Source organism: Myxocyprinus asiaticus, chromosome 4 (genome assembly GCF_019703515.2).
Source record: "Myxocyprinus asiaticus isolate MX2 ecotype Aquarium Trade chromosome 4, UBuf_Myxa_2, whole genome shotgun sequence".
NCBI lineage: Eukaryota > Metazoa > Chordata > Actinopteri > Cypriniformes > Catostomidae > Myxocyprinus > Myxocyprinus asiaticus.
The window spans coordinates 26,932,662-26,957,488 of record NC_059347.1 but is presented as its reverse complement, the minus strand read 5'-3'; the positions used below and the strand labels follow the sequence as shown (position 1 = coordinate 26,957,488).

The 24,827-nt window shown below is 39.4% G+C and overlaps 1 protein-coding gene across 1 annotated transcript in view; it reads left to right on the top strand.

The window, feature by feature from the left end:
• The window catches only part of LOC127434483 (A disintegrin and metalloproteinase with thrombospondin motifs 3-like), a 217,127-nt gene that overhangs the window by 32,050 nt on the left and 160,250 nt on the right, over nucleotides 1–24,827 (top strand). Inside the window, exon 4 of the mRNA XM_051687301.1 lies at nucleotides 7,181–7,337. Coding sequence (XP_051543261.1) covers nucleotides 7,181–7,337 — 157 coding nt within the window. The remainder of the gene's footprint in view (nucleotides 1–7,180; nucleotides 7,338–24,827) is intronic.

The following is a 24,827-nucleotide window of genomic DNA, read 5'->3' as shown; positions in this document are numbered from 1 at the left end:
TTGGGCACAATTAGCCATTTTCCCTCCCCGGTGTCATGTGATTTGTTAGTGTTACAAGGTCTCAGGTGTGAATGGGGAGCAGGTGTGTTAAATTTGGTGTTATCGCTCTCACTCTCTCATACTGGTCACTGGAAGTTCAACATGGCACCTCATGGCAAAGAACTCTCTGAGGATCTGAAAAAAAGAATTGTTGCTCTATATAAAGATGGCCTAGGCTATAAGAAGATTGCCAAGACCCTGAAACTGAGCTGCAGCACAGTGGCCAAGACAAAACAGCGGTTTAACAGGACAGGTTCCACTCAGAACAGGCCTCGCCATGGTCGACCAAAGAAGTTGAGTGCACGTGCTCAGCATCATATCCAGAGGTTGTCTTTGGGAAATAGACGTATGAGTGCTGCCAGCATTGCTGCAGAGGTTGAAGGGGTGGGGGGGTCAGACTGTCAGTGCTCAGACCATATGCCGCACACTGCATCAAATTGGTCTGCATGGCTGTCATCCCAGAAGGAGGCCTCTTCTAAAGATGATGCACAAGAAAGCCCGCAAACAGTTTGCTGAAGACAAGCAGACTAAGGACATGGATTACTGGAACCATGTCCTATGGTCTGATGAGACCAAGATAAACTTATTTGGTTCAGATGGTGTCAAGTGTGTGTGGCGGCAGCCAGGTGAGGAGCACAAAGACAAGTGTGTCTTGCCTACAGTCAAGTATGGTGGTGGGAGTGTCATGGTCTGGGGCTGCATGAGTGCTGCCGGCACTGGGGAGCTACAGTTCATTAAGGAACCATGAATGCCAACATGTACTGTGACATACAGAAGCAGAGCATGATTCCCTCCCTTCGGAGACTGGGCCGCAGGGCAATATTCCAACATGATAACGACCCCAAACACACCTCCAAGACGACAACTGCCTTGCTAAAGAAGCTGAGGGTAAAGGTGATGGACTGGCCAAGCATGTCTCCAGACCTAAACCCTATTGAGCATCTGTGGGGCATCCTCAAACGGAAGGTGGAGGAGCGCAAGGTCTCTAACATCCACCAGCTCCGTGATGTCGTCATGGAGGAGTGGAAGAGGACTCCAGTGGCAACCTGTGAAGCTCTGGTGAACTCCATGCCCAAGAGGGTTAAGGCAGTGCTGGAAAATAATGGTGGCCACACAAAATATTGACACTTTGGGCCCAATTTGGACATTTTCACTTAGGGGTGTACTCACTTTTGTTGCCAGTAGTTTAGACATTATTGGCTGTGTGTTGAGTTATTTTGAGGGGACAGCAAATTTACACTGTTATACAAGCTGTACACTCACTACTTTACATTGTAGCAAAGTGTCATTTCTTCAGTGTTGTCACATGAAAAGATAAAATATTTACTAAAATGTGAGGGGTGTACTCACTTCTGTGAGATACTGTGTATATATATATAATATATATATATATATATATATATATATTGTCTATTGTGTATTCTATATACATTTGTGCTCAAAAGTTTGCATACACTTATATATGTACCATTTTTTTAAGAAAACATGAGTGAGCAGGCAAAACACATTTCTTTTATTATGGGATTCATATTCAATTGTAGGTTATAACAAAGTGGCACAATCATAAAACAAAACATGGCAACAAGGAAAAAAATGAAATGACCCCTGTTCAAAAGTCTGCATACCCTTAGTTCTTAATACTGTGTATTGCCCCTTTAGCATCAATGACAGCATGTAGTCTTTTGTAATAGTTGTCTATGAGGCCCCAAATTCTTGCAGGTGGTAAAGCTGCCCATTCGTCTTGGCAAAATGCCTCCAGGTCATGCAAAGTCTTTGGTCGTCTTGCATGAACCGCACGTTTGAGATCTCCCCAGAGTGGCTCGATGATATTAAGGTCAGGAGACTGTGATGGCCACTCTAGAACCTTCACCTTTTTCTGCTGTAACCACTGGAGGGTCAACTTGGCCTTGTGCATAGGGTCATTGTCATGCTGGAAAGTCCAAGAGCGTCTCATGCGCAGCTTTCGTGCAGAAGAATGCAAATTTTCTGCCAGTATTTTCTGATAACATGCTGCATTTGTCATTTGTATTTTGTTGATTCATGTCTTTTATTTTGAAAAGTTTAGTTCCTGTTTCATGTCATGTGATACCTTGTCATGTGATTTCATGTTTTCCCTCCAAGTTCATGTGTCATGTTTTCATTGGTTTATTGTTTAATTATCTTGTTAGAGTTCTGTTTGTTCATTGGTTTATCTTCTCCCATGTCTTGCATTTAAGCCCTCGTGTTTGCCATTGTCGATTGTGAAGTATTGAATGTGAATGTGTATGTGCATAGTCAAGTCATGTTTATAGTCAAGCCATAGTCAAGTCCATGTTCATGTTTTATGTTTCACGTTTGTAGTTAGGGTTATTGGTTATCACGTTTGTAAATAAACTGCACTTGGGTTCTTCATCTTCACGTCATTGTCTTCGTCTTCATCATTGCCAGTGCCAGCATCGTTACAGCATTCATCTTGCCAAGATTCCCCATGCCTTTAGAGCTCACACACCCCCAAAACATCAGTGAGCCACCACCATGCTTCACAGTGGGGATGGTATTCTTTTCACTATAGGCCTTGTTGACCCCTCTCCAAACATAGCGCTTATTTATGGTTGTGACCATAAAGCTCTATTTTGGTCTCGTCACTCCAAATTACAGTGTGCCAGAAGCTGTGAGGCATGTCAAGGTGTTGTCGGGCATATTGTAACCGGGCTTTTTTGTGGCATTGGCGCAGTAAAGGCTTCTTTCTGGCAACTTGACCATGCAGCTCATTTTTGTTCAAGTATCGTCGTATTGTGCTCCTTGAAACAACCACACCGTCTTTTTCCAGAGCAGCCTGTATTTCTCCTGAGGTTACCTGTGGGTTTTTCTTTGTATCCTGAAAAATTATTTTGGCAGTTGTGGCTAAAATCTTTCTTGGTCTTCCTGACCTTGGCTTGGTATTAAGATCCCTGAATTTTCCACTTCTTAATAAGTGATTGAACTGGCATTTTCAAAGCTTTGGATATCTTTTTATATCCTTTTCCATCTTTATAAATTTCCATTACCTTGTTATGCAGGTCTTTTGACAGTTCTATTCTGCTCCCCTTGGCTCAGTATCTAGCCTGCTCAGTGCATCCACGTGAGAGCTAACAAACTCATTGACTATTTATACACAGACACTAATTGCAATTTAAAAAGCCACAGGTGTGGGAAATTAACCTTTAATTGCCATTTAAACCAGTGTGTGTCACCTTGTGTGTCTGTAACAAGGCCAAACATTCAAGGGTATGTAAACTTTTGATCAGGGCCATTTGGGTGATTTCTGTTATCATTATGATTTAAAAAGGAGCCAAACAACTATGTGAAAATAAATGGCTTCATATGATCACTATCCTTAAATAAAAGACATGATCAGTCATATTTTCAAAATCAATGCCAAAATTTCAAAATTTCTGCCAGGGTCTGCAAATTTTTGAGCACAACTGTATACTTTTTTCTTTTCAATATTTATCTATTTTTTATTCAATTTTAATTATTTTTTAAAAGTCTTGTTGCTGTTTCTGTATTGTTGTGTACTGGAAGCTCCTGTCACCAAGACAAATTCCTTGTATGTGTAAGCATACTTGGCAATAAAGCTCATTCTGATTCTGATATATCTTTGTATAAAGAAACAAAGATGAAAGTGATTAAATCATAAAGTAACACAAGACACGTACACCTTCAACCTAAAATTGAGTTCTGTTTTATTTTCTTTAGGCAGCATTAACTGTATTACCAAAACGCAATACAAACACATTCGATAAGAACACACATTTGGCAGCATTTATTGGGAACACAAGGGAATTTATTAGGCTTATTTATTATGATGATTATTATAATTATCTTTACATTTATAACTGTCTTTAGTTCTTAATTTTTAGGCTATTAGTAATTTTTCACCTGGTGTCGTTGACGGATACTTGCGTGATAGCAAATGGGGCCGTTGGAGACGGTAAATGTTTGGATTTGGGGAGGTGGTTAAATAAGATTTTTTAATCACTTTGTTATTTTAATTGCTTTTTTCATTTTGTTTAAAGTGCAGTTTGAATTTAGAAATATCTTTTGTTTAAGTTTTGCATGTTTCAATAAATTAATTTAATTTTTAAAGCAAAATCAATAAATCAAAAATATTCACCGACGCTTGGCAGGGGGGGTTGACCATATAATCGGATATCGCGATAATTTAAAGGCGATTATCGTTAAAATATTTTTTACATATTGCCCAGCCCAAAAGGGAAGTGAATTTTTTCATGTACAATTGTAAAATGAAGTAATTTTATGGAGACCCGCACAAACACGTATACCCAATTCCATTTTGCAACATGTTACCTATTAATTTTTGCATATTTTTTTGTTTTTGTGTTTTTGAGTAGTTTATGGGCAATATAAACATTTTATTTTATTGAAAAATGTTGTTTTTGAAAATAGTAAATTATTCGTTTGTGCTATGGCTCTTTCGAAAAATGCTCCAACCAAAAATTAAAAAATTGGCTCCTTTGTGAAAAAAGGTTCCCAACCCCTGCTATAGGCTAACCAAACCAGAGAGAGAGAGATAGAGCTAGTCTTTCAGCACATTCCAAAGCAAGACTCTGAGAGGCTGTTCTGCGCACAGGAGGCCGGCTCTGGGGCCTGAGAGACTGGGTTAAACTAAGAGTCTGTTTCAAAAGAGCAAGGAATTCGGTCCCATAGACACAAACACACTTAAATTCATGTACTGTACATTTAAAATCATGTGTGCTCACTCACCCACTCACATGTACTGAACCAAGTATGACTTGACAGTCAGCACGTGTAGTTGTATGAGCACACATTGCAGGTTGAGATGGTTTGGCATACATATCATCAGTATGATTTGTTGTGACTTAGCCACATGCTCCCACACATATTGTGCATATATTGTTTATAAAGTGCTCTCGTGCACTGGACGTCTTGGGTCGTGTTTTTTCAACTTCAATTTGTATTTTTTAAAAGTGTTTCATCATGCAACACATTTTCACTGGGCTGTAAAGTGATGTCACTGACAGAGCTTCTCCATGCTCGCCACATATATCCAACTAATCGATAATGAAATTTGTTGTCGATGATTTTCATTATTGATTATTATCGATTTTATCGATTAGTTGTTGCAGCCCTAGACATCATACATTTAACGTGGTGTTTTTTTTATTTTTTATTATTAGCATTATCGGGGTTGCCAGACAATATTTGTAAAGACACTCATTGGACTGTCAAGTCAAGTCAACCTTTATTTATAGAGCACATTTAAAAACAACAGAGGTTGACACAAAGTGCTTTACAGATCAAACAAATAAATAAATAATGACAGAGTGAAATAAAAACAGATTGATTTAAAGTTAAATATAAAACATAATAAAATAAATAAAAACATCTAGATACAGCATCATGTACTTATCCATTTCAAAATTTTCAATGATCTATTCATAAAAATGTGTTTTTAAAGAAGATTTGAAAATGGCTAGTGATGAAGCTGACCTCATATGGAAAGGGAGACTTTTCCATAGATTAGGACCTATCACAGAAAAGGCACGGTCATCCTTAGATCTATAGCGGCAACGAGGAACCCTCAATAAAATGTATCTTCAGACCTGAGCGCTCTGGTGGGGGAGTAAGGGAGGAGAATATATTGGGGCGCGAGACCAGATAGTACCTTGTAGACAAAAATCAGAATTTTAAAATCGACCCTGAATTTCACAGGAAGCCAGTGTAGAGATGCTTAAACTGAGGAAATGTGATCCCTCTTTCTTGACCCTGTTAAAATCCTAGCTGCCACATTTTGAACTAGCTGTAGGCGGGATAACGCAGTTTGGGGGAGACCAATGTACAAAGAGTCACAATAGTCTAACCTTGATGTAATAAGTGAGTGGATCACAATTTCCAAGTCTTTATGGGAAAGAAAATGTTTTATTTTAGCAATAGATCTTAGGTGGAAAAAGCTACCCTTCACAACAGCACTGATCTGCTTATTGAAAAGTAACGAGGAGTCTAAAATCACTCCAAGACTCCTTACATGATCTCGTACATTTGACGACAGAGGACCTAACTGGGCAATCAGGCCAGGTAAGGAGGACATGGAGGAACCTAAAATCAGAACTTCGGTTTTGCTTTCAATTAATTGTAAGCTTTAATTATAAGATTAATTTGGTGAAACTGTGTTTCACCAAATGTACAAACTATTGCTTAACAAAGGCTCTAAAGAATGTTTAGAGGTGAGGCAGTTGCTCTGTACCTGTTCAAACGTGGGGATGAGGGTTGGGTCAAACACCAACAAGGGCATATGGTGTGCCTTGGCAGTGGCCTCGCATTTAGTGGTGATATTTATTGGCACAAATGTACCCATATAATGACAATCTCTTATACTTTAATATACTTCATTTGTAAACTATGTCTTAGTTTGAAACAAGTTTGAAAATTGCTTTGATGAGAAACAAAGTACTAGAAAAATATTTTCAAAAAATATGTGATGTCACTGGGTGAGCAAAACAACAACAAGGAAGCAACTTTTGTGCACCTTGTATTGTTCTCTCATGGTCAATTGATTATTGAGAATTCACTAATTGAGAAGACCAACTATTAGTAAGAATTCTTTGGACTATTTTCTATCTTAAATGACTCAAGAAAGTTTTGAAGCACACTTTGAAGAAAGCTCAAACAAATACAATATATAGTTTCTAAGTGACCACTTTTAAAAGACAGGTTTTGTGATATTTTATTTGCTCTATACAAACAGAAAAAATACATTTTACAATGCAGTTGTAATAATTATCTAATGGGTTATTAAGTTATTACATTATTAAGATAATTTCTTTTTTAGTTATTGTTCTGATAGTCTGAACTTTGTTTTAAATAATGAACTCTCCATGTCTAATGATAATGTTTTTTTTTTTATGTTTGATGAATAAATGCACAATTTTCAGGAACATTATTTTACAGTGGAGGGGGCACCTACAGCATGAATACATATCTAATTTAAGAACAGCTAAAACCTACATGAAGTATTATTTTAGTATATAAGTATACATTAAGTTATTTTAAAGTATTCTCTAGAGAGATCATTGGATAGACAGACTCTGTGTTTCCTTTTCATTGCAGATAATAATCGGTCATCTTTTTTTCTCCCAAGGCTGGAATGATTCGTACCGATTCTGATGAATATTTCATTGAACCTTTGGTGCGAGGAACACAAGAACACGAGGAGAGAGGAAGAGTGCATGTGGTGTACCGAAGGTCTGCAGTATTGCAAGCTCTTTCAGACATCTCCATGGATTACCAGCCGAACGGTACGTACCACTGCATTATAAAAGTTTTGTGTGTATCTGGATCTAGAGTGGATTCTAGTCTTGTTTTGTTTCTTAGTGTTTGCCTTAATGTATTTCACAACTTCATGTTGTAAACCATTCAGTATTGACTCCCTGTTTGAGATTCACATCTGTGGTCATTCGTAAGGAAACCATTGTTGTTGTTGATTGATTGTTGTTTATGGAATTTCATTAGACGCAGACAATAAATGTAAAGAAGGCCTTACATCATGTCCTAACCATACACAACACGAAAAGCAGCAAGCAATAAATGCTATCTCTGCCATGTAAATTTTTGTCTCAACCAGACGCAACTGCGAGAGGACATTTTGACAGTTGCTTTGTTTCTGTGTTTGAGGTGTCATATGGGATAGCCCCGCCCACAGTAAAATCTCATTGGTCTAAAATCCTGCTCCACATAGCTGTTTATTTAAAATCAAATATGTTATGATTGGCAGTTATTGTGCCATGTCTGCAACATTTTTGCTTCAGTGTGGACAGACAAGCAAATAGTTTTTTGCTAGAAACGTGTCATGCATGGTTATTTTCTTGTGACTTCAGTTTCTTTTATCAGATTAACGCTGTCTGTCCTGAAGTGAAATATAAAGAGTAAAGATAATTTGTTTAGTCCGAGAGTTTGATATTTGAAGTTCAGAAAGGCACTTAAGTTAGAAATGTTTCAAATGATTTTGAATGGGGGTTAGAGATGGGAATTATTTTGGTGTGGAGCAGAAAAACTTATTTTTACATAATGTTTTGGACCTGTATTATCTATAATTGCCTTTCTAACAAAATACATATAACAAAGCATAGCTTATATAGTATATTTTGGTATATACACTGGCAGCCAAAAGTCTGGAATAATGTACAAATTTTGCTCTTATGGAAAGAAATTGGTACTTTTATTCACCAAAGTGGCATTCAACTGACTATAGTCAGGACATTAATAACGTGAAAAATTACTATTACAATTAAGGATAAGGTGTTGGAGTGATGGCTGCTAGAAATGGGGCCTGTCTAGATTTGATAAAAAATGACTTTTTTCAAATAGTGATGGTGCTGTTTTTTTACATCAGTAATGTCCTGACTATACTTTGTGATCAGTTGAATGCCACTTTGGTGAATTAAAGTACCAATTTCCTTTTGAAACAGCAAAATCTGTACATTGTTCCAAACTTTTGGCCACCAGTGTACATACATTGATTCCAAACTTGATATCACTATTTGGAAATGTTAGGCATGTTTAAAGGCATAGTTCACCAAAAAAATAAAATAAAAATAAAAAAATTAAAAATAATTCTGGGGAACACTTTACAATAAGGTTCCTTTTGTGAACATTAGTTTACAACAATGGTTAAAATTAACTAACTATGAACAGTAATTATTAAGCATTTATTAATCTTAGTTAATGTTAATTTCAACATATACTAATATATTTTTTAAATCAAAAGTTGTATTAGTTAACATTAGTTAATGCTCTATGAACTAACATGAACTAACAATGAACAATTGTATTTTTATTAACTAAAATGAACAAAGGTTAATAAAGGATGTAACAAATATTGTTAATTGTTTGTTCATGATACCTAATGCATTTACTAATGTTAACAAATGGAACCTTATTGTAAAATGTTAACACATTCTGTCATCATTTACTCACCCTCATATTGTTTCAAACCAGCATGACTTTTGTCTATTGAACACAAAAGGAGATGTTAGGCAGAATGTTAGGGGCTGATAGAATCAGTCACCATTCACATTCATAGCTTCTTTTGTTTTTGTCCATAAAATGAAAATGAATAGTGACTGAGACTTAATATTCTGCCTAACATCTCCTTTTCATGCGGGTTTGGAATAACGTACTGTAAGGGTGAGCAAATGATGACTGAATTTTGTATTTTTGGGTGAACTATCCCTTATGTCAGAAATTTCAGACTCTGTTTGTTTCTAAATGCAAAGAACGCAGAGAGCAGACTTGTGTTCTTGAGTATTGGAATTGAACTTTGGAAGTGGATGATGACGTCGAACAAGTCCACGAAAACGTAAGAACACAAAAGAATGCACATTGAGAAACCATTCATGGTAGGTGGGCCAACCCATTCTTGCTTAGTCTGAGAAAACAGCATTTTACAAATCAACATCAGGGCATCAGAGTGACTGACAGCACCTTCAATTCACAGACCATTTTTTTGTTGAAGTAATTTTATAATTACATTCAAACAGTGGGAAGCTCTGGTAAGTCAAGCCCCTTTTTCATCCCCGACCTTTCAAGATTTCCTCACAATTCAATTGCTTCTAAACAGACAAGTGCTTGTATGGTTGTAACGGTTTCCATGGCAATGTGGTTCCATTGTCCCAGGTGGGAAACATGCAAGATGATTACGCTCTCTCTCCTGTTGCTTAGATAATCTCAGCATGCTGGTGATAAGCTGTTGAAGAACCCCATCTCTTTGGTCAGTGGACCTTGAAGTTATTGCCATTATCAAACCTATTGTGTCGCTTGCGTAAACTAGTAGTAAAACCCAACAATGCTTGGCCATTTGTGAATTCAATAAAACCCACGAAATCTATTTTATGTCCAGCTGGGATTTATACAAACCTCTCTTTTGGTATTAAATTGGCCAGGTCCATTTGTGAGCAACAATTAGTTTTTTGCCAGTTGTGTAGGCATAGCTATATTTATAGCATAGTATTGTTTCCAGCTCTGTGTTATTTGAACTCCTTCCGTAGTGCGCAGGTTAGGACCTCTGTTCAACCTCCCGCCCAGAGAGCAGCTCGCCTTCCTTAAGTGATTGTGCCAGCCAATGCTCTAATAAAAGACCAAACCTTCGATCAAGTTACATTTGCAAGGGTGAAGGTTACTCCACTGGATGTTTTGTAGCACACTTGTGGGAAATTTACTAAAAATTGTGGTCACTGGTCGCATAGTTTGTTTTATGTCAGTGTTGTTTTAGAACTCGATTAAAGGAATTATGCAAAACATAACCAAGGGCAAATATGCCCAAAAATGTAATGCTGAGCTCATTTTGCATGCCGCAATTGCCGATCTTGTGGATCAGTTCAAACTGCTTGGTTGTGGAGGATGCAACAGTCTACTGCGATCTTGCATACTTTACTGGGACTGTACAGATTTGGTCCACCACTGTGATTCAGGACCCAGTTGCAAGAAACCACTTAACCGCCGGCAGGTCCAAATGGGGCACTGAATCGCGAAAATGTTTTTCATTTAATACGTTAAAGTCCCTGTATACATAGGTCAGGCATATAAGGTATCGTTTGAAAGCTTAGAATCTGAACTTTTCTGAGAATATCATCACTTTTGCATTTATGTTACACAAAATAACAAAATAAGGCCTGAAAACATTTGCATCGCAAATTAGCGCCCCCCTAGAGGTAATGGGGCAGAAATATTAATTTGAATATAAAAGTCTTTCACATGGCACTTAAATGGACAAGTCATATATGAAATGAAAGCTCTCATTCTCAAAGGAATTTGACTGTACAGTTTATTTTGTTGCCATAATACCACAGTTTGAAAGATTTTCTAAAGTATCACAAAATGAAATATGATTTATGTAAGTCATCAAATACATACTGGACATCTCTTTTATGCACAGATTATTGCTGCTGTAAGCCCCAAATATCTAAAATCTGCTTTTACCTTAGGCAGTTGTCTAACAAAATTTGCCATTCTTTACTTGTCTGTGAGCTTGTTTGGCTGAATAATCTAATGTTATATCGTAGATGTTTCACATTTGAGTGTGAAAAACTGCAGACGGCAGCCCAAAAATGCATCAGAGTTTAACGAGTTAAATTAAGAAAATCCTTAGTTCTAATTGTTAGTGTATTGTCACTTAGGGATTTTTTTTAACTTAAAGGGTTTCTTGCAACCTGCTGCAGCTTTCTGAATTGACTGTTCAAAATGTTGAGAGTGTGCTCGACTACACCACACATCTGAATATATGTCCAGTTATAACCCTCTTCTCCATTATTTGACGAATTGATCAACAGAAAATGTATACAGTCATCTCGTTTTAATAAAATTCCTGCTTTCTGTAGGCAGTAATAGCGCAAAGTTAATTTCACCAGACAGACAGAGCAATTAATGTTGTAATTTATAAGCCTAGTTTACATAGAAAGGAGGGTTTGCACTGTATAGAATGACAAATGACATAATTTAAAATATGATACAATGATTTTTAAGTGCATTGAGTGCCTGTTTAAACTGGATTGCAGGTGGTTAGTTAATGTCGCAGATTTTTGTGCTAAAACACCATGTGCTATTTAGTGAATTTGGCCCTACAGTAGGAACAGGATCAAGAACAGCACTATGAAAGCTCAACAGCTCCAGTGAATGGATCCCTGCTAATGGAACACATGGGAGAGTTTGTTCTATACCTTTCTACATCAACTTTCCATTATGAGGGAGCCTTTATGAACTTCAGGCCCCATTCTTTTAAAATGCAAGGGTTTGTAAGTTAGATTCGGAAATAATCTATTTTATTTCACGCTGTCCTCTGCTAGTTCATTATGAGAATAGCAATGGGGCTGTCCCTCCCTCAGTGTAAATAACCCTGACAATGCTGTTTTATTCAGTCAAACATATTCTCTGATGTTTCTTTTTTTTAATTATTTTTTTTTTAATTAACAATTTGTATTGATTCCATTCCCAAATTAAATAAACATAACAGAAAACATGGAATCAAATTACATAAATTAACCCCCCCCCCCCAACCTGACACAAACACGCACCCCAGTGGTCATAATTATTTAGAACATAAAAAAACAAACAAAAAAAAAACATAAAAAAGTATACTTCCAAAAAACAATAAGAATGCACACACACATTTAAAACTACAAATCCCTCTCCACTGCCCCTCCCCGAGAACCCTCCAAAAAGGCCAAATATCTACCCCACTTCCTATTAAACAAATCCAATTTTCTCAGCCTTCTACATGTCACCTCCTTGAATGCCACCACCCTGCCCATCTCTGTGCACCACTCATGAAATGAGGGTGCTCCAGCTGACTTCCATCCCCTAAGAATGATCTGTCTGCTGATCATAACTCTGGCTAGGACCCAACTTTTTTTATATCTATCCCCTATATTAATGACTGTCCCATCGCCTAAAATACAGAGCCTGGGGCAAAATGAAATTTTTGTGTCCAATACGTCACACATAAAACTCTGAACCCTCAACCAAAATTCTTGGATCTTAGCACACCACCAAAAAACATGAGTTGTGTCCCCATCATCTTTAAAACCAAGCCTATACAATCTAGAGGGAGTCCAGTAGAATCGATGTAAAATTTTAAACTGCATAAGGTGCACTCTTGCATCTCTAGATGTAAACTTGATTTTTTTTAGAATTCTAGCCCACACTCCCTCCTCCAATACCAAGTTTAAATCTTTCTCCCATAATCTCTTAAGAGAAGTTGAAGCTCCGTCCCCCAGGCTCTGAATTAACAGGGAGTAATACACTGATGCCTCATGACCTTTTCCAAAAGCAGTAATCACAACTCCCAGAGTATCTGCCACTTTAGGGGGGTGTATACTATTCCCAAAAATAGTACAGAGCAGGTGGTGCAGCTGTAAATACCTAAAGAATTGAGACCTGGGAATCCCAAAATGTTGAACCATATTGTCAAAGGATCTCAACACTCTACTCTCATATAGGTCACCGAGCGTATTAACCTCCCTCACAATCTACTCTGACCAGCAGAAAGGGGACTTATTAATACGTAATTGTGGGTTCAGCCATATGCTCGAGGCAACATTGTGGCAGCGGGGGCGTGGTCAAGCATCTCTCCGGAGAGAGAGAAAGCGGTAAGGGCGCTTACACCTGAGTTAAATCATGTCTAACACCTGTCTCTGATTTAAATGAGCACGGGGAGAGCGGCATAAATAGAGCCACACAGCAGTTAGAGGAGAGAGAGAGCCTGGGCACGGACTATGAAGCCAGAAGTTTTTATGATTACAAATTGGAGAGTTTATTTTTGTAAGCTAGTTTGTGGATGTTTTGAGACTGTGTTTTCCAACAACGTAAAGCCCTGAGAGTGTGTTTGTGCTGCACTGAGGAAAATAAAAAAAAACGCCTACCTGAACCAGGAAATCTGCTTCTCGCCTCCTCCTTCCACTGAGAAGTGTTACAAACATTTAAATAAATGTCAGAATTAAACACTCTGGACACTTTTGTCCATACCGAGTGCAAATGCGAGGTAACGGGTATAACTTCACTGGTTAGTTTGATAGAAAGGCTTTGCAATGTCGAAATGGGGAAAGAACTTCCTGTTCAATACAAAACCAGGGAGGGGCTCTCTCAGGTAGAAGTGTCCAATGAGCCAAATGTCTGAGACCGAATGCATAATAATAAAACAAAATCTTGGTAGGCCTAGCCCACCTTTGTCAATCGGCCTATGTAACTTATTGAAATGTAATCGGACTTCGCTATGCTAACAAATTGCTTGAAATAAGAGAGAGGGACATCTATAGGGAGAGCTTGTAGCAGGTAATTGAATTTTGGAATACAATTCATTTTAATAACATTAACCTTCCCAGTCATAGATAAATGTAATGAAGCCCATCTACCCACATCGCTCGAAAAACTTTTTATTAAAGGGTCAAAATTAACTCTAACAAAAAATTTGCTGGGAATAAAATACCCAAATACTTAATGCCCTGTTTGGGCCACTGGAAGGCGCCCATCTGAAAAGCCGTTACCGGGCAGTATGCTGTCAGAACCAAAGCTTCGGATTTAGACCAATTCACTCTGTATCCAAAGAACTTAGAAAAGGAATTAATAATTATGTGGAGGTAAGGCATAGATCTTGTAGGGTCGGAGACAAATATTAAATTATCATCTGTGTAAAGCAAAAGCTTATGCTTCATGCCATTCACCACCACCCCTGGAAAATCATCCTCCCTTCTTATTGCACCCTACCGGATGCCCCTATCCAGAGTAAAATAGTCTGAAATTAATCAATTCGTTTGACCCGCCGCTACCGGGTGTCTATAAAGTAACTAAATCCACCCAATAAAAGTATTCCCGTACTTTTCCAACATTTTAAAAAGATAATCCCATTCTACCATATCAAATGCCTTTTCGGCATCAGGTGAGGTGGCAGCGACCGGAGTCTGCCACTGACCACATGATATTAATGAAACGCCTAATGTTATCAGAAGAGTTACGGCCCCAAATAAACCCCACCTGATCTATATGTATAAGAGATGTCATAACTTTACTTAATTGGTTAGCCAAATTTTTTTTCCATATTTTAACGTCTAGCTGGATCAGGGAAATTGCATGGTAACTCTTTCACTCGCTTGGATCTTTGTCCTTTTTAAGAATCAGACTGATCCGGGCTTGCGTCATGGTTGGCGGAAGATTTCCATTCTTTAATGATTCTGTATAAACTCTAGCAATAGTGGAGTCTGTTCTGTAGCATAAGATCTAAAAAAAATTGTATTCTAGAGTAAATCTTACGGACTGATGAAAAAAAAAATTATAGTCCCTACCAGATGGGTTCAAAAGTCTCCAAATATCTGTGAGACCAAGATTTTACACATCCTGTGAAGCGTCAATGTTGCTCTAGGGGGCTTGCACACTTTGCTTCACTATGATCAAGGACTGAGTCCATCAAAAGATTAAAGTCTCCTCCTAATATTATATAATGCGGGGTGCCAGTGGCTTGTAACATCCCTTCAAGATCTATAAAAAAGCCCTGATCATCAACGCTCAGTGCATAAATATTAGCCAAAATAAGACTTTACCCCTAAATTTCAGCTAAAACAATAATGACTCTTCCTAATTTAGCTTTACTCTGTTTGAGACATTTGAATTGTAGATGTTTACTTATCAGTGTAATGACTCCCCTACTCTTACTCGAGCCAGCACCATAAAAAAATACCCACCCCATATCTTTCCAAATTTTTCCGCTTCCTGCGAAGAAAGGTGCGTTTCTTGAAGAAACACTATATCATATTTCTTATGCTTAAGAAGAGAAATAACCTTCCTTCTTTTTATGGGTGCCCCAACCCATTCACATTCCGTGTGGAGAGAGACAATCGACTCAAATTAACATTTGACATTTTAACATATAAGAAAATAAAGATCGTGTGACAAAAACAAGATTATAAAATCCACATTCCAACATTAGTGTGACCATTAAAACCCAAACTTCCCCCAGAATCAAACAAACAGAAAATAGAAAAACGTGCGCATTAACCCTGCGCACGACAGCGCCAACTAGCGTCCATCCCTCCAAACTCAAACAGTCCATGTACGCCTACGAGGACCCCCGCAACAACTTTGCCATCAGATTCCTCAAGTCTGGTGTTTCTATACAAATTTTGTGAGACAGAATTATACAGCAAAAGATAATCTATAAAACAAACTCCAGCCAATAGGCGGAACAAACACACACACACGCACACACACACACACACACACAAAAAAATGCTTAGTTTCCTCAAACAGTCAAGTGAATGTTCAGTGAGCCTGTCCACTCGGCTGCAACGTGAGTACCACAAGATAACTTACTCACTCCATTGACTTTATGAAGGACATTCCTTGCTGTGGGCATGTGAATGTTTTATGGCCCTCCTTAGCATCTATTCTCAATTTGCCTGGGAATATCAGTGGAAAAGCAACCTTCCATTGATGTAAAAGTTTCTTGCATTCCTTGAATCGATCACGTTTCTCTATTGTCGAATTTGCAAAGTCTGGGAACAAGAAAATGCTGTGGTTTTTCCAAGAAAACCTTCCTTTACTCCTCGCCTTGCGTAACACAAGATCTTCATCAAATGATCTGAGAATTTTGGCCAGAATTGATCGGGGCCTGTCTCCCTCAGCAGATCGACGAGCAGGAACCCTGTGAGCTCGCTCGATTTTCAGCTTATGGCCTGTTATGTCGAGCAGATTCTGAAGGAGCCCATCTAGGAATTTCACCATATCCTGTCCTTTATCACCCTCAGGAATTCCGACAAAACGGACGTTATTCTGCCTGCTACGGTTCTCCATGTTCTCTAACTTCTCCCAGACATGTTCCAAATCTTCCTTGGTTGCTAGTGGATTAGCAGATAATTCCCTCTCTGATGACTCCAGATAATAGTTCCATTTCTCGACATCCCTCACTCTTGTAACCACCTCAGAGAACTTCGCTTCCATGGCAGTGATTGATCGTATCACAGCAAGATCCTCCAAATCAGCAACGACCTTCGTCAGCATTGCCGACATGTTCGACATCTCTCGCCGCATTTCCAGCACCTCTCCGACCAAATAGACTACCTGGCTCGCGGCCTGCTCAGGGGCGTCAGCTTGAGCACGTAAGTGTCTTTTAATGTCTCCAGAGCCAGAGGATTTTGAATTCTTTGACATATTGTCTTCCTAGAACAGTTATGAAATAGAGTGTATCGAATCTCACCGAAACAGCACTAAGTGTGAATCATGTTTAATATTCCTAATGGCCCAGTATTTCCAGTGTGTGTGTGTGTGTGTATGTGTGTGTGTGTATATACATATATATATATATATATATATATATATATATATATATATATATATATATATATATATACAGTTGTGCTCAAAAGTTTGCATACCCTTGGAGAATTGGTAATATATGTAAGACGCCACTTAAAGGCATACAGGCGCCTCGTAGAGGAGGCCCTAGCCTGAGTGATCTTGTCTACCACTGCCACCTTGTACTGATACACCCGACCCTCGAATGCAAACCGCAGGAAGGGTGTGTGTCGAGGTAGAACCGAGACGTGGAAGTACGCGTCCTTCAGGTCTACCGCCACGAACCAATATTGATGCTGGGCGCTCGCTAGTGTGCGTCTTTGCGTCAGTATCTAGGACGGGAGTCTGTGTAAAGCCCGGTTCAGTACTCGCAGGTCCTAGATTGGCTGCAACCCACCGCCTTTTATCGGTACAATGAAGTAGGGGCTGTAAAACCCCTTCTTCACCTCGGCCGAAGGGACAATCTCGTCAGATGTACCGGCGGGTGGGGCCTCGCGGCGGGGCAGAGCCTGAGGTGCCACACCATGTCGTGGCCGTGCTGAGTTCAGGGACATTGAAGTACTTACCTGGCTCCTTGTGACCACCCCTGGAACAGCCTGGGACGGGGGAGGAAGAGGCCTGTCCTCGTGATCCGTGGAGACTGTCACATCGGGGGCGGATTTGTGCCACAGCTGGGCGCTCAGCGGCTGGGAGACCGCCGCTGGAGCGCCAAACCTGCCAAATAGAATGATGGACGGTGGTCGTGATGACGGCCTTGCACACCGGATACGTGACCCAGGGAACAAGGAAACCGCTCTTGCTGAACTCTTGGGTACAGCATGCAGCGCAATAAAATGCAAAGGTAACCAAAGATTCTCCTCCCGGCCCTCGACCGGGGGAAGGAGTGGTCCGCTTACCAGCTCCAGAGCAGCGAGTTTCATCGTCCCTGGGTTTTCCGTCTCAGGGGTGCTTCGAAGCCTTTCACGGGTTCTTGGCGGCCGCGAGACGGGTGCCGTCTGCTTCCTGCGGTGGGCTCCACGCTGGGGCTAGGCCGCAGGGGCGGGCTGCGGCGGAGCTGGTGCAGTCACTGCAGGGGGACACCCTTGGTGACGAGCAGACAGGGTGCGGGATCTTGAGCCACGCCGGGGCAGAATATGCCGGATAACCTCCGTCTGCTACTTCACTGCTGAGAACTGCTGGGCAAAGTCCTCGGTGTCGCCGGACTGGCCAACTTGGGAAATGGGGGCAGCAAGGAACCTTGCCTTGTCGGCCTCTCCCATCTCGACCAGGTTGAGCCAAAGGTGGTGCTCCTGGACCACCAAGGTGGACATCGCCCGCCCGAGAGACCGCGCCGTGACCTTTGTCACCCGGAGAGCAAGGTCGGTTGCCGAGCGCAACTCCTGCATCAATCCTGGGGCGGAACTACCCTCGTGCAGTTCCTTTAGCGCCTTGGCAGACTTGCAGGAGAGCCATGGCGTGCAGGGCAGATGCGGCTTGTCCAGCGGCACTGTAGGCCTTGGCCATCAGAGACGACGTAAACCGCCTGTAGGTTTACGTCGTCTCTGACAATGGGAGCTTTGGGCGCCCGCGCCAGGTGGCAGTGCTCTGCGGGCATAGGTGTACCGCGAGCGCCTTTATCCACCAGAGGGATTGCCGAATAGCCCTTGGCTGCTTCACCATCGAGGGTAGTGAGGGCAGGGAAGCTGAAAGATCGGGACCGGGCAGTAAAAAGTGCCTCCCACGAACTTGTCAGCTCTTCATGCACTTCCGGGAAGAAAGGAACGGGGGCGGGGCGTGGCTTTGAGCGGCGCCTCGAGCCCAGTAACCAATCATCGAGCCGCGAGGGTTCAGGAGAGAGCGGAGGGTTCCACTCTAGCCCGACGCTCACGGCTGCCCGGAAAAGCATGTCGTCATCTCCGCGTCAGCCTGTGACTGGGCGACCGCAACCGAAAGGAGGACACCAGCTGAGACTTCCGCTTCCGACTGGACGAGCCCGCTCTCTGATGCTGCGCTCGAGAGCTCATCACTTTCACCGGCTTTCTTACGAAGGTAAGCTGCGACCGCATCGTTGCCATGGACATGTTCTTGCAATGAGTACATGACCCATCCACGAACGCTGTCTCCGCGTGAGCAGTGCCCAGACACGAAAGACAGTGATCGTGACCGTCAGAAGGCGAGAGATAACGAGCGCAACCAGGAATAACACACAAAGGAAAGGCATCTTTAAAAAGTGTCTTTAAAAAGACGTTCCGTGTGTGCCGCTCTTTTAGAGAAATATACTCTTTTAGAGAAATATACTCTTTTATTTCTGCCAACGCGCCCAGGGGCATTCTCTGCAGTGCACCAGTGCAGAGGAGGGAGAAGCCGTGAAATGCGGCGTCAGATCCAGCAGAGGTGAATGAACAGTCGTGGGAATTCAGCTCTGTGAGCATGACCGTTCGGCTCCGAAGAGAAAATCTGAATGAGTGGTTGCATACCAGCTCCTTTTATACCTGTATGTCCGGGGGAGTGTCATGCAAATACCACTCACCAGTTTCCATTGGCCTTTTTTCAAAGACCAGAGGTGTCTTGGGCTCCCAAGAGTGACCCCTAGTGTCACTACATCGACACAACATCAAGTGAGTGACAGATAGGGAACTAACCTTTAATTACCATTTAAACCTGTGTGTGTTACCTTGTGTGTCTGTAACAAGGCCAAACATTCAAGGGTATGTCAACTTCTGATCAGGGCCATTTGGGTGATTTCTGTTATTATTATGATTTAAAAAGGAGCCAAACTACTATGTGATGATAAATGGCTTCATATGATCACTATCCTTAAATAAAAGATAGTTTTTTGCATGATCAGTCTATTTTCAAAATCAATGCCAAAATTTCACAATTTCTGCCAGGGTATGCAAACTTTTGAGCACAATTATATATATATATATATATATATATATATATATATATATATATATATATATATATATAAACTCAGTAAAAAAGAAACGTACGTTTTTCAGGACACTGTATTTTAAAGATAATTTTGTAAAAATCCAAATATCTTTACAGATCTTTTTTGTAAAATTATTTAAACAATGTTTTCCATGCTTGGTCTTTTTTTAATAAATTTTTTTATGCTTTGATTTGTGTGTTGGCAGGGTGCTGTCCTTTAGCAGTTAGACAGTTTGCATGATAAAACCCTTTCTGTAAAGTTTTGCACTGCTTTTCAGTGTCCTGCCACCAGAATGTGGCTTTAAAACACAGAACGTATGAAATTCAAAGAAGTCCTCAAGAGTTCTTGAGACCCCTGTATTCTATTCCATTCTGTTTTGTTTTTGAATGCTACAATGTATTACGGCTGACTATTGATACAGATTTCCGGATTAGTTTTGATTCTGATTCACAAGATTAGATTTGATGCCGATTTCGAATTGATTCAGATTAATATGGGTGTTGCTTTGGGATTTGGGGATTTTGTTTATATATGAAAGAAATTCTCCCTCAGCTAATGCTGTTAATTGTACAGGGGACCTTCTAACAAGGTACATTATGAAAATATACATTTTAACTTTTTACAAATTTACAGATTCATAAATAAATACGTCAATATTTATGTCTTGAAATCGCATGTTACATTGAATTTATTGTATACAGTATATGCATCTTTATTGTTTACGTGCATAATTTTTTACTATTTACAAGTATTTACAGTGATTTGTAGAGCATGTGCTAAATCGGTACGATCTCTTTAAAAATTCTGGCAGTTGGGAACAGGGTTGGGTAACGTTAATTTGAATATTGCGTTACTCCTTAAAAAAGTAACTTAATTAATTAAAAAGTACATTTTTATTGAAGGTAAAGTGTTATGATACTTTTGTGTTATTTTTGCGTTACTTTTTTCTCAGCCACTTTCTCTTCTGCTATGCTATGCATTCCATACAAAGAAGCCATGCATTACATACAAGAGACATTACAGGTCATGCTAGCTACTGTACAACACTCATGTCAAAACAACAGTTGTTTGTAGTAAACAAACATATATTTAGAAAGTAGGTCTTCATGTCATATTTATGATAAAGAATCAATAACAGAGAGCGTTATTGATTTGTTTTTCCATCAACATGGCAGCCAATATGAATAATGAGGAATAACCAACACTTGAACCTGCATCATATTTGTCATCATGTGCTGTGCCCATCGACAATATCAGTGTCAACTTGAGATGTTTTTCAATAGTCAGGATAAAATTCAGTAGGGAATGCCAGCATAACCTGTTCAAGGAATGTGTGATGATAAAAAAAATACTTTTCACTTAAGTCGTCTCAGTGCACACTTGTTTTGAGTTGATCCACGGTGCATACAGACGCCACTGATTGATTGCATACAAGTTCAAAGGTGCATGTTGATACAACTTGAATGGAATAGTTTTTAATGCTACCAAAATGTCATAAAAACTGTTTGTTTCATGAATCAAACTACTCGTTTATTATAAAACCAAAAAGTAGAATCTTTTCAGAAACTAAGACATTTTCTCTGCATACACAATAGGGCTGCTACTAACGATTATTTTGATAATCGACTAATCTAACGATTATTAGAACGATTATTTTACTATTCGGGCGATTATTGCAATGGTTATTCATTAGCTCTTAACCGGCTATTCAGCTTGTGTCTCGAATTAAAACGTGCTTACAATAAAGAGGACAAAATCATCTTTTAAAAATACCTCTAAATGACATTCTCTGAATTAAAGGAGAACATTTTTAAAAATCACTGCAAAAATCTAGTGTTTTTGTCTTGTTTTCCATTTAAAATTATCTAAATATCCTTAAGAATAACCATTTACTTGTGAAGCAACATAGAAGATATTTAGACTTGCTTTCAGAGGATGTATCTTGAATAGGCCTATAAGTGTATTTTTTCACTTGTTTATACTTATGGCAGTACAGTAAAGACAAAATATATTTATATTCAAGATACATTCTCTGAAACAAGTCTAAATACCTTATATGTTGCTTCTCAGGTAAATGTATCTTGTTTTAAGGATTTTTAGATATTTTAAAATATTAAAATATTAATTATTATATTCAGCATTCTCCAATAACATTTTTATCTTCTGCAGTATAGCTCCTAAAGTAAATGTACGTAAGGAGTTTTAGATATTTATATTGGAAAACAAACCAAAACAGACAAATCAAAAACCATTTTTTTTGCATTGTATTATGGCTAAGACTACACTCTCTCACCTTTTTGTGCACTTGATTTCGATCCATCTATAACTCACAAAAAACAAACTCTCTCTTCTTAATAGAACCGTGTATCGCAGATTTTTTTTCACGATAAAATACACATCGTGACACATATATTATGATCAACTACATCGCGATCTATCACGTTATAATCTAGCTGCAGCAAGTGCACACTAGGGATGAGCGTCTCCCCGTGAGACAGTGTATCAGCCGAGAGAACATTTTAAACTCTCTCACGCTGTTTTTCACGCGACTCATATAAGCGGCTCTGACCACATAGAGAAATGTCAGTTTCGGAGTTGTGCTTATTTATACAAATCACTTATTATTTTAACTAGGATGCATTAAAGATATAACACCGGGGTGTTTCCTTTTTAGATGCTCTGACTGGCAAGTTTCGCTTCAGTGGAACGCCATGTACGGCTCCGCTTTATTTCACGTCTCGACAGCACTGTATCTGTATTTACTTGTTTTGCATTTTTGTATTATAATTCCTCATACTCTGTGATCTACATCACCTTAATCTGTTTGACGTTGTCGGTAACGTTGACTAATCGTTTCAGCCCTAGTACACAATTGATGTAGAACATTGCTCGGAGCCACTGATCCAGAGTCAGCTTTTCTCATCCCATTCTCCCAGTTACGGGGAGTTGTAACATGGAGCAGTTCAGCTGCATAAGTCAGTGAATTGAGTGAGTATTTCACCCTGTGAATCATGTCGTGGCCAGTGGAAGACTAGTCTTATAATCCCTCTGCCTAAACACATTTACTGATTTTTTTTTTTAATGCAGTGTGTATTAACACATGAATCAATCGTGTTTCACTCAACCGAATGTTGACCTCATATTACACTAAAACACGCAATTTTCCCGGCTTGTATAGCTAATGCGCATGCAAGTTAGCGAGTTGATTGACAGGCGATGTCTGTATCTAAAGGTAATTGGCTCTTTTACCTGCAAGGCGGGACTTCCTTTCTACATCCATTGACTGTTGGGTGCTTGAGCTTCTTGGTTGGGCATTCCAATTTCTACCATTCATTTAAAAAGAAGTGACTCGTCTCTGCTAAATAGTCTCTAACCTCACACTCTATAGAACTACAATTACCATCATGCACTGTGTCTCCTGCCCGAAGTTTGCACACTTTTACTCCTGATTTCTCACAATACAGGGAAAGTAGGAGTGTACAAAAGCAACTCATTACTTTATTTAATATGTAACTCCAATATTATTGTCTAAAATAAAAATATATTGTGTTACTTTACTCGTTATTCGAAAAATTAATCTGATTACATAACGCGCGTTACTTGTAACATGTTACTCCCAACACTGGTTGGGAATACATCTGAAAATTGACCTTGCATCTTATGTAAATGCACCCTTAGAAATGCTTCAAATCAGGGTCAGGTGAACTAAAAAAACATCCTAATTATCCAGGGCTTCATTAAGACCATAGTTAACAAATCGTTCAGTCACCTACCTTCTAGTCAATTTTGAAAATATGTAGTTTTACACATCCCTAGTACTATACGAACACAGTACTGGGTGTGAAAAATATTTTGTTCCCCATCACCACAGAATAGATGGTCACTTAATAGTTTTTGCTTTCATGCAGATAAATACCAGCTTGTCAAAGAGAATATTACAAGTGAGTGGAACTACTCCTTAATCTGTTTAACAAGGCTAATGCACAGTTTTATTAATATATCAGTGCACAGTTGTAGTAATGGATGACAGCAAGGCTCCTAAATGAAACAGCGACAAATTTAACACAGCTGTGAGATTACAACAAACTTGCCACAGAGTTCTTGTTTGGGATAACAAATCAGAATGCAATGTAATCTAGATCCAGTTTCCCTCTGTGGTCTATGTGTCATCTATATGAAAGTTCATGAGGCCTAGGGAAACAGATAACATCAGAACATTGATGAACCCATTTAGTGTAAATTGCAGACCAGGCTGCTGGACAACTATTTTGTATTGCTGCAGTGTCCCATTTACTCCTTCGGTGATTTGTCACTGGCTGTAAAGATTGGCTCCAGCCCCTGGAGAGATGGGTTTAACCAAAGGGAATAACAATTATGGTGGTCAACAGCAGCAGAATACCACTCTAGATAAGGCATCTATTAACATGCTGCAGTTACAGGCTTGGATCTGGTTGTAAATGAAACATACTAGATCAAGAATGAGAGAAAGAAAGAGAGAAAGACACTGAGCTACCTTTGAGAATCCCTGTCTATTATGGTCTGGGATCTGCAAAGGTGTAGCACATTCGGCTTATGCCCCCAGCCTGACAGCGTCTCAAGGGGAAGATCCAGAATTGGCAAACGGAAGGTCACCGAGCTTGAAGGAATTTGGTGAGCCTTCAATACAAACAGGAAAATGAAAGCAGCCACTTAAACACATAATCCCTCTACAATGCACAAGCGTATGATGTCAGAAAATGTCAAATCAAATATAAAAGGTGAAACCGACATGGTGAGATAAAGAGAGCTGTAATCTAAGGAGGACTTTACTGAAGGCTGAGACATTTTGTCAACGTTAATCCACTTGTCAGTTGTAGTATAGGCTAAAACAGTTTTCCTTTTTGCCGTAAAAACTATTCAGAGTGGAGACGTAAAACTATAATTCACCCAAAAATGAAAATTATCTCATCATTTACTCACCCTTATGCCATCCTCGATGTGAATGACTTTCTTTCATCTGCTGAACACAAATGAGGATATTTAGAAGACTTTCTCA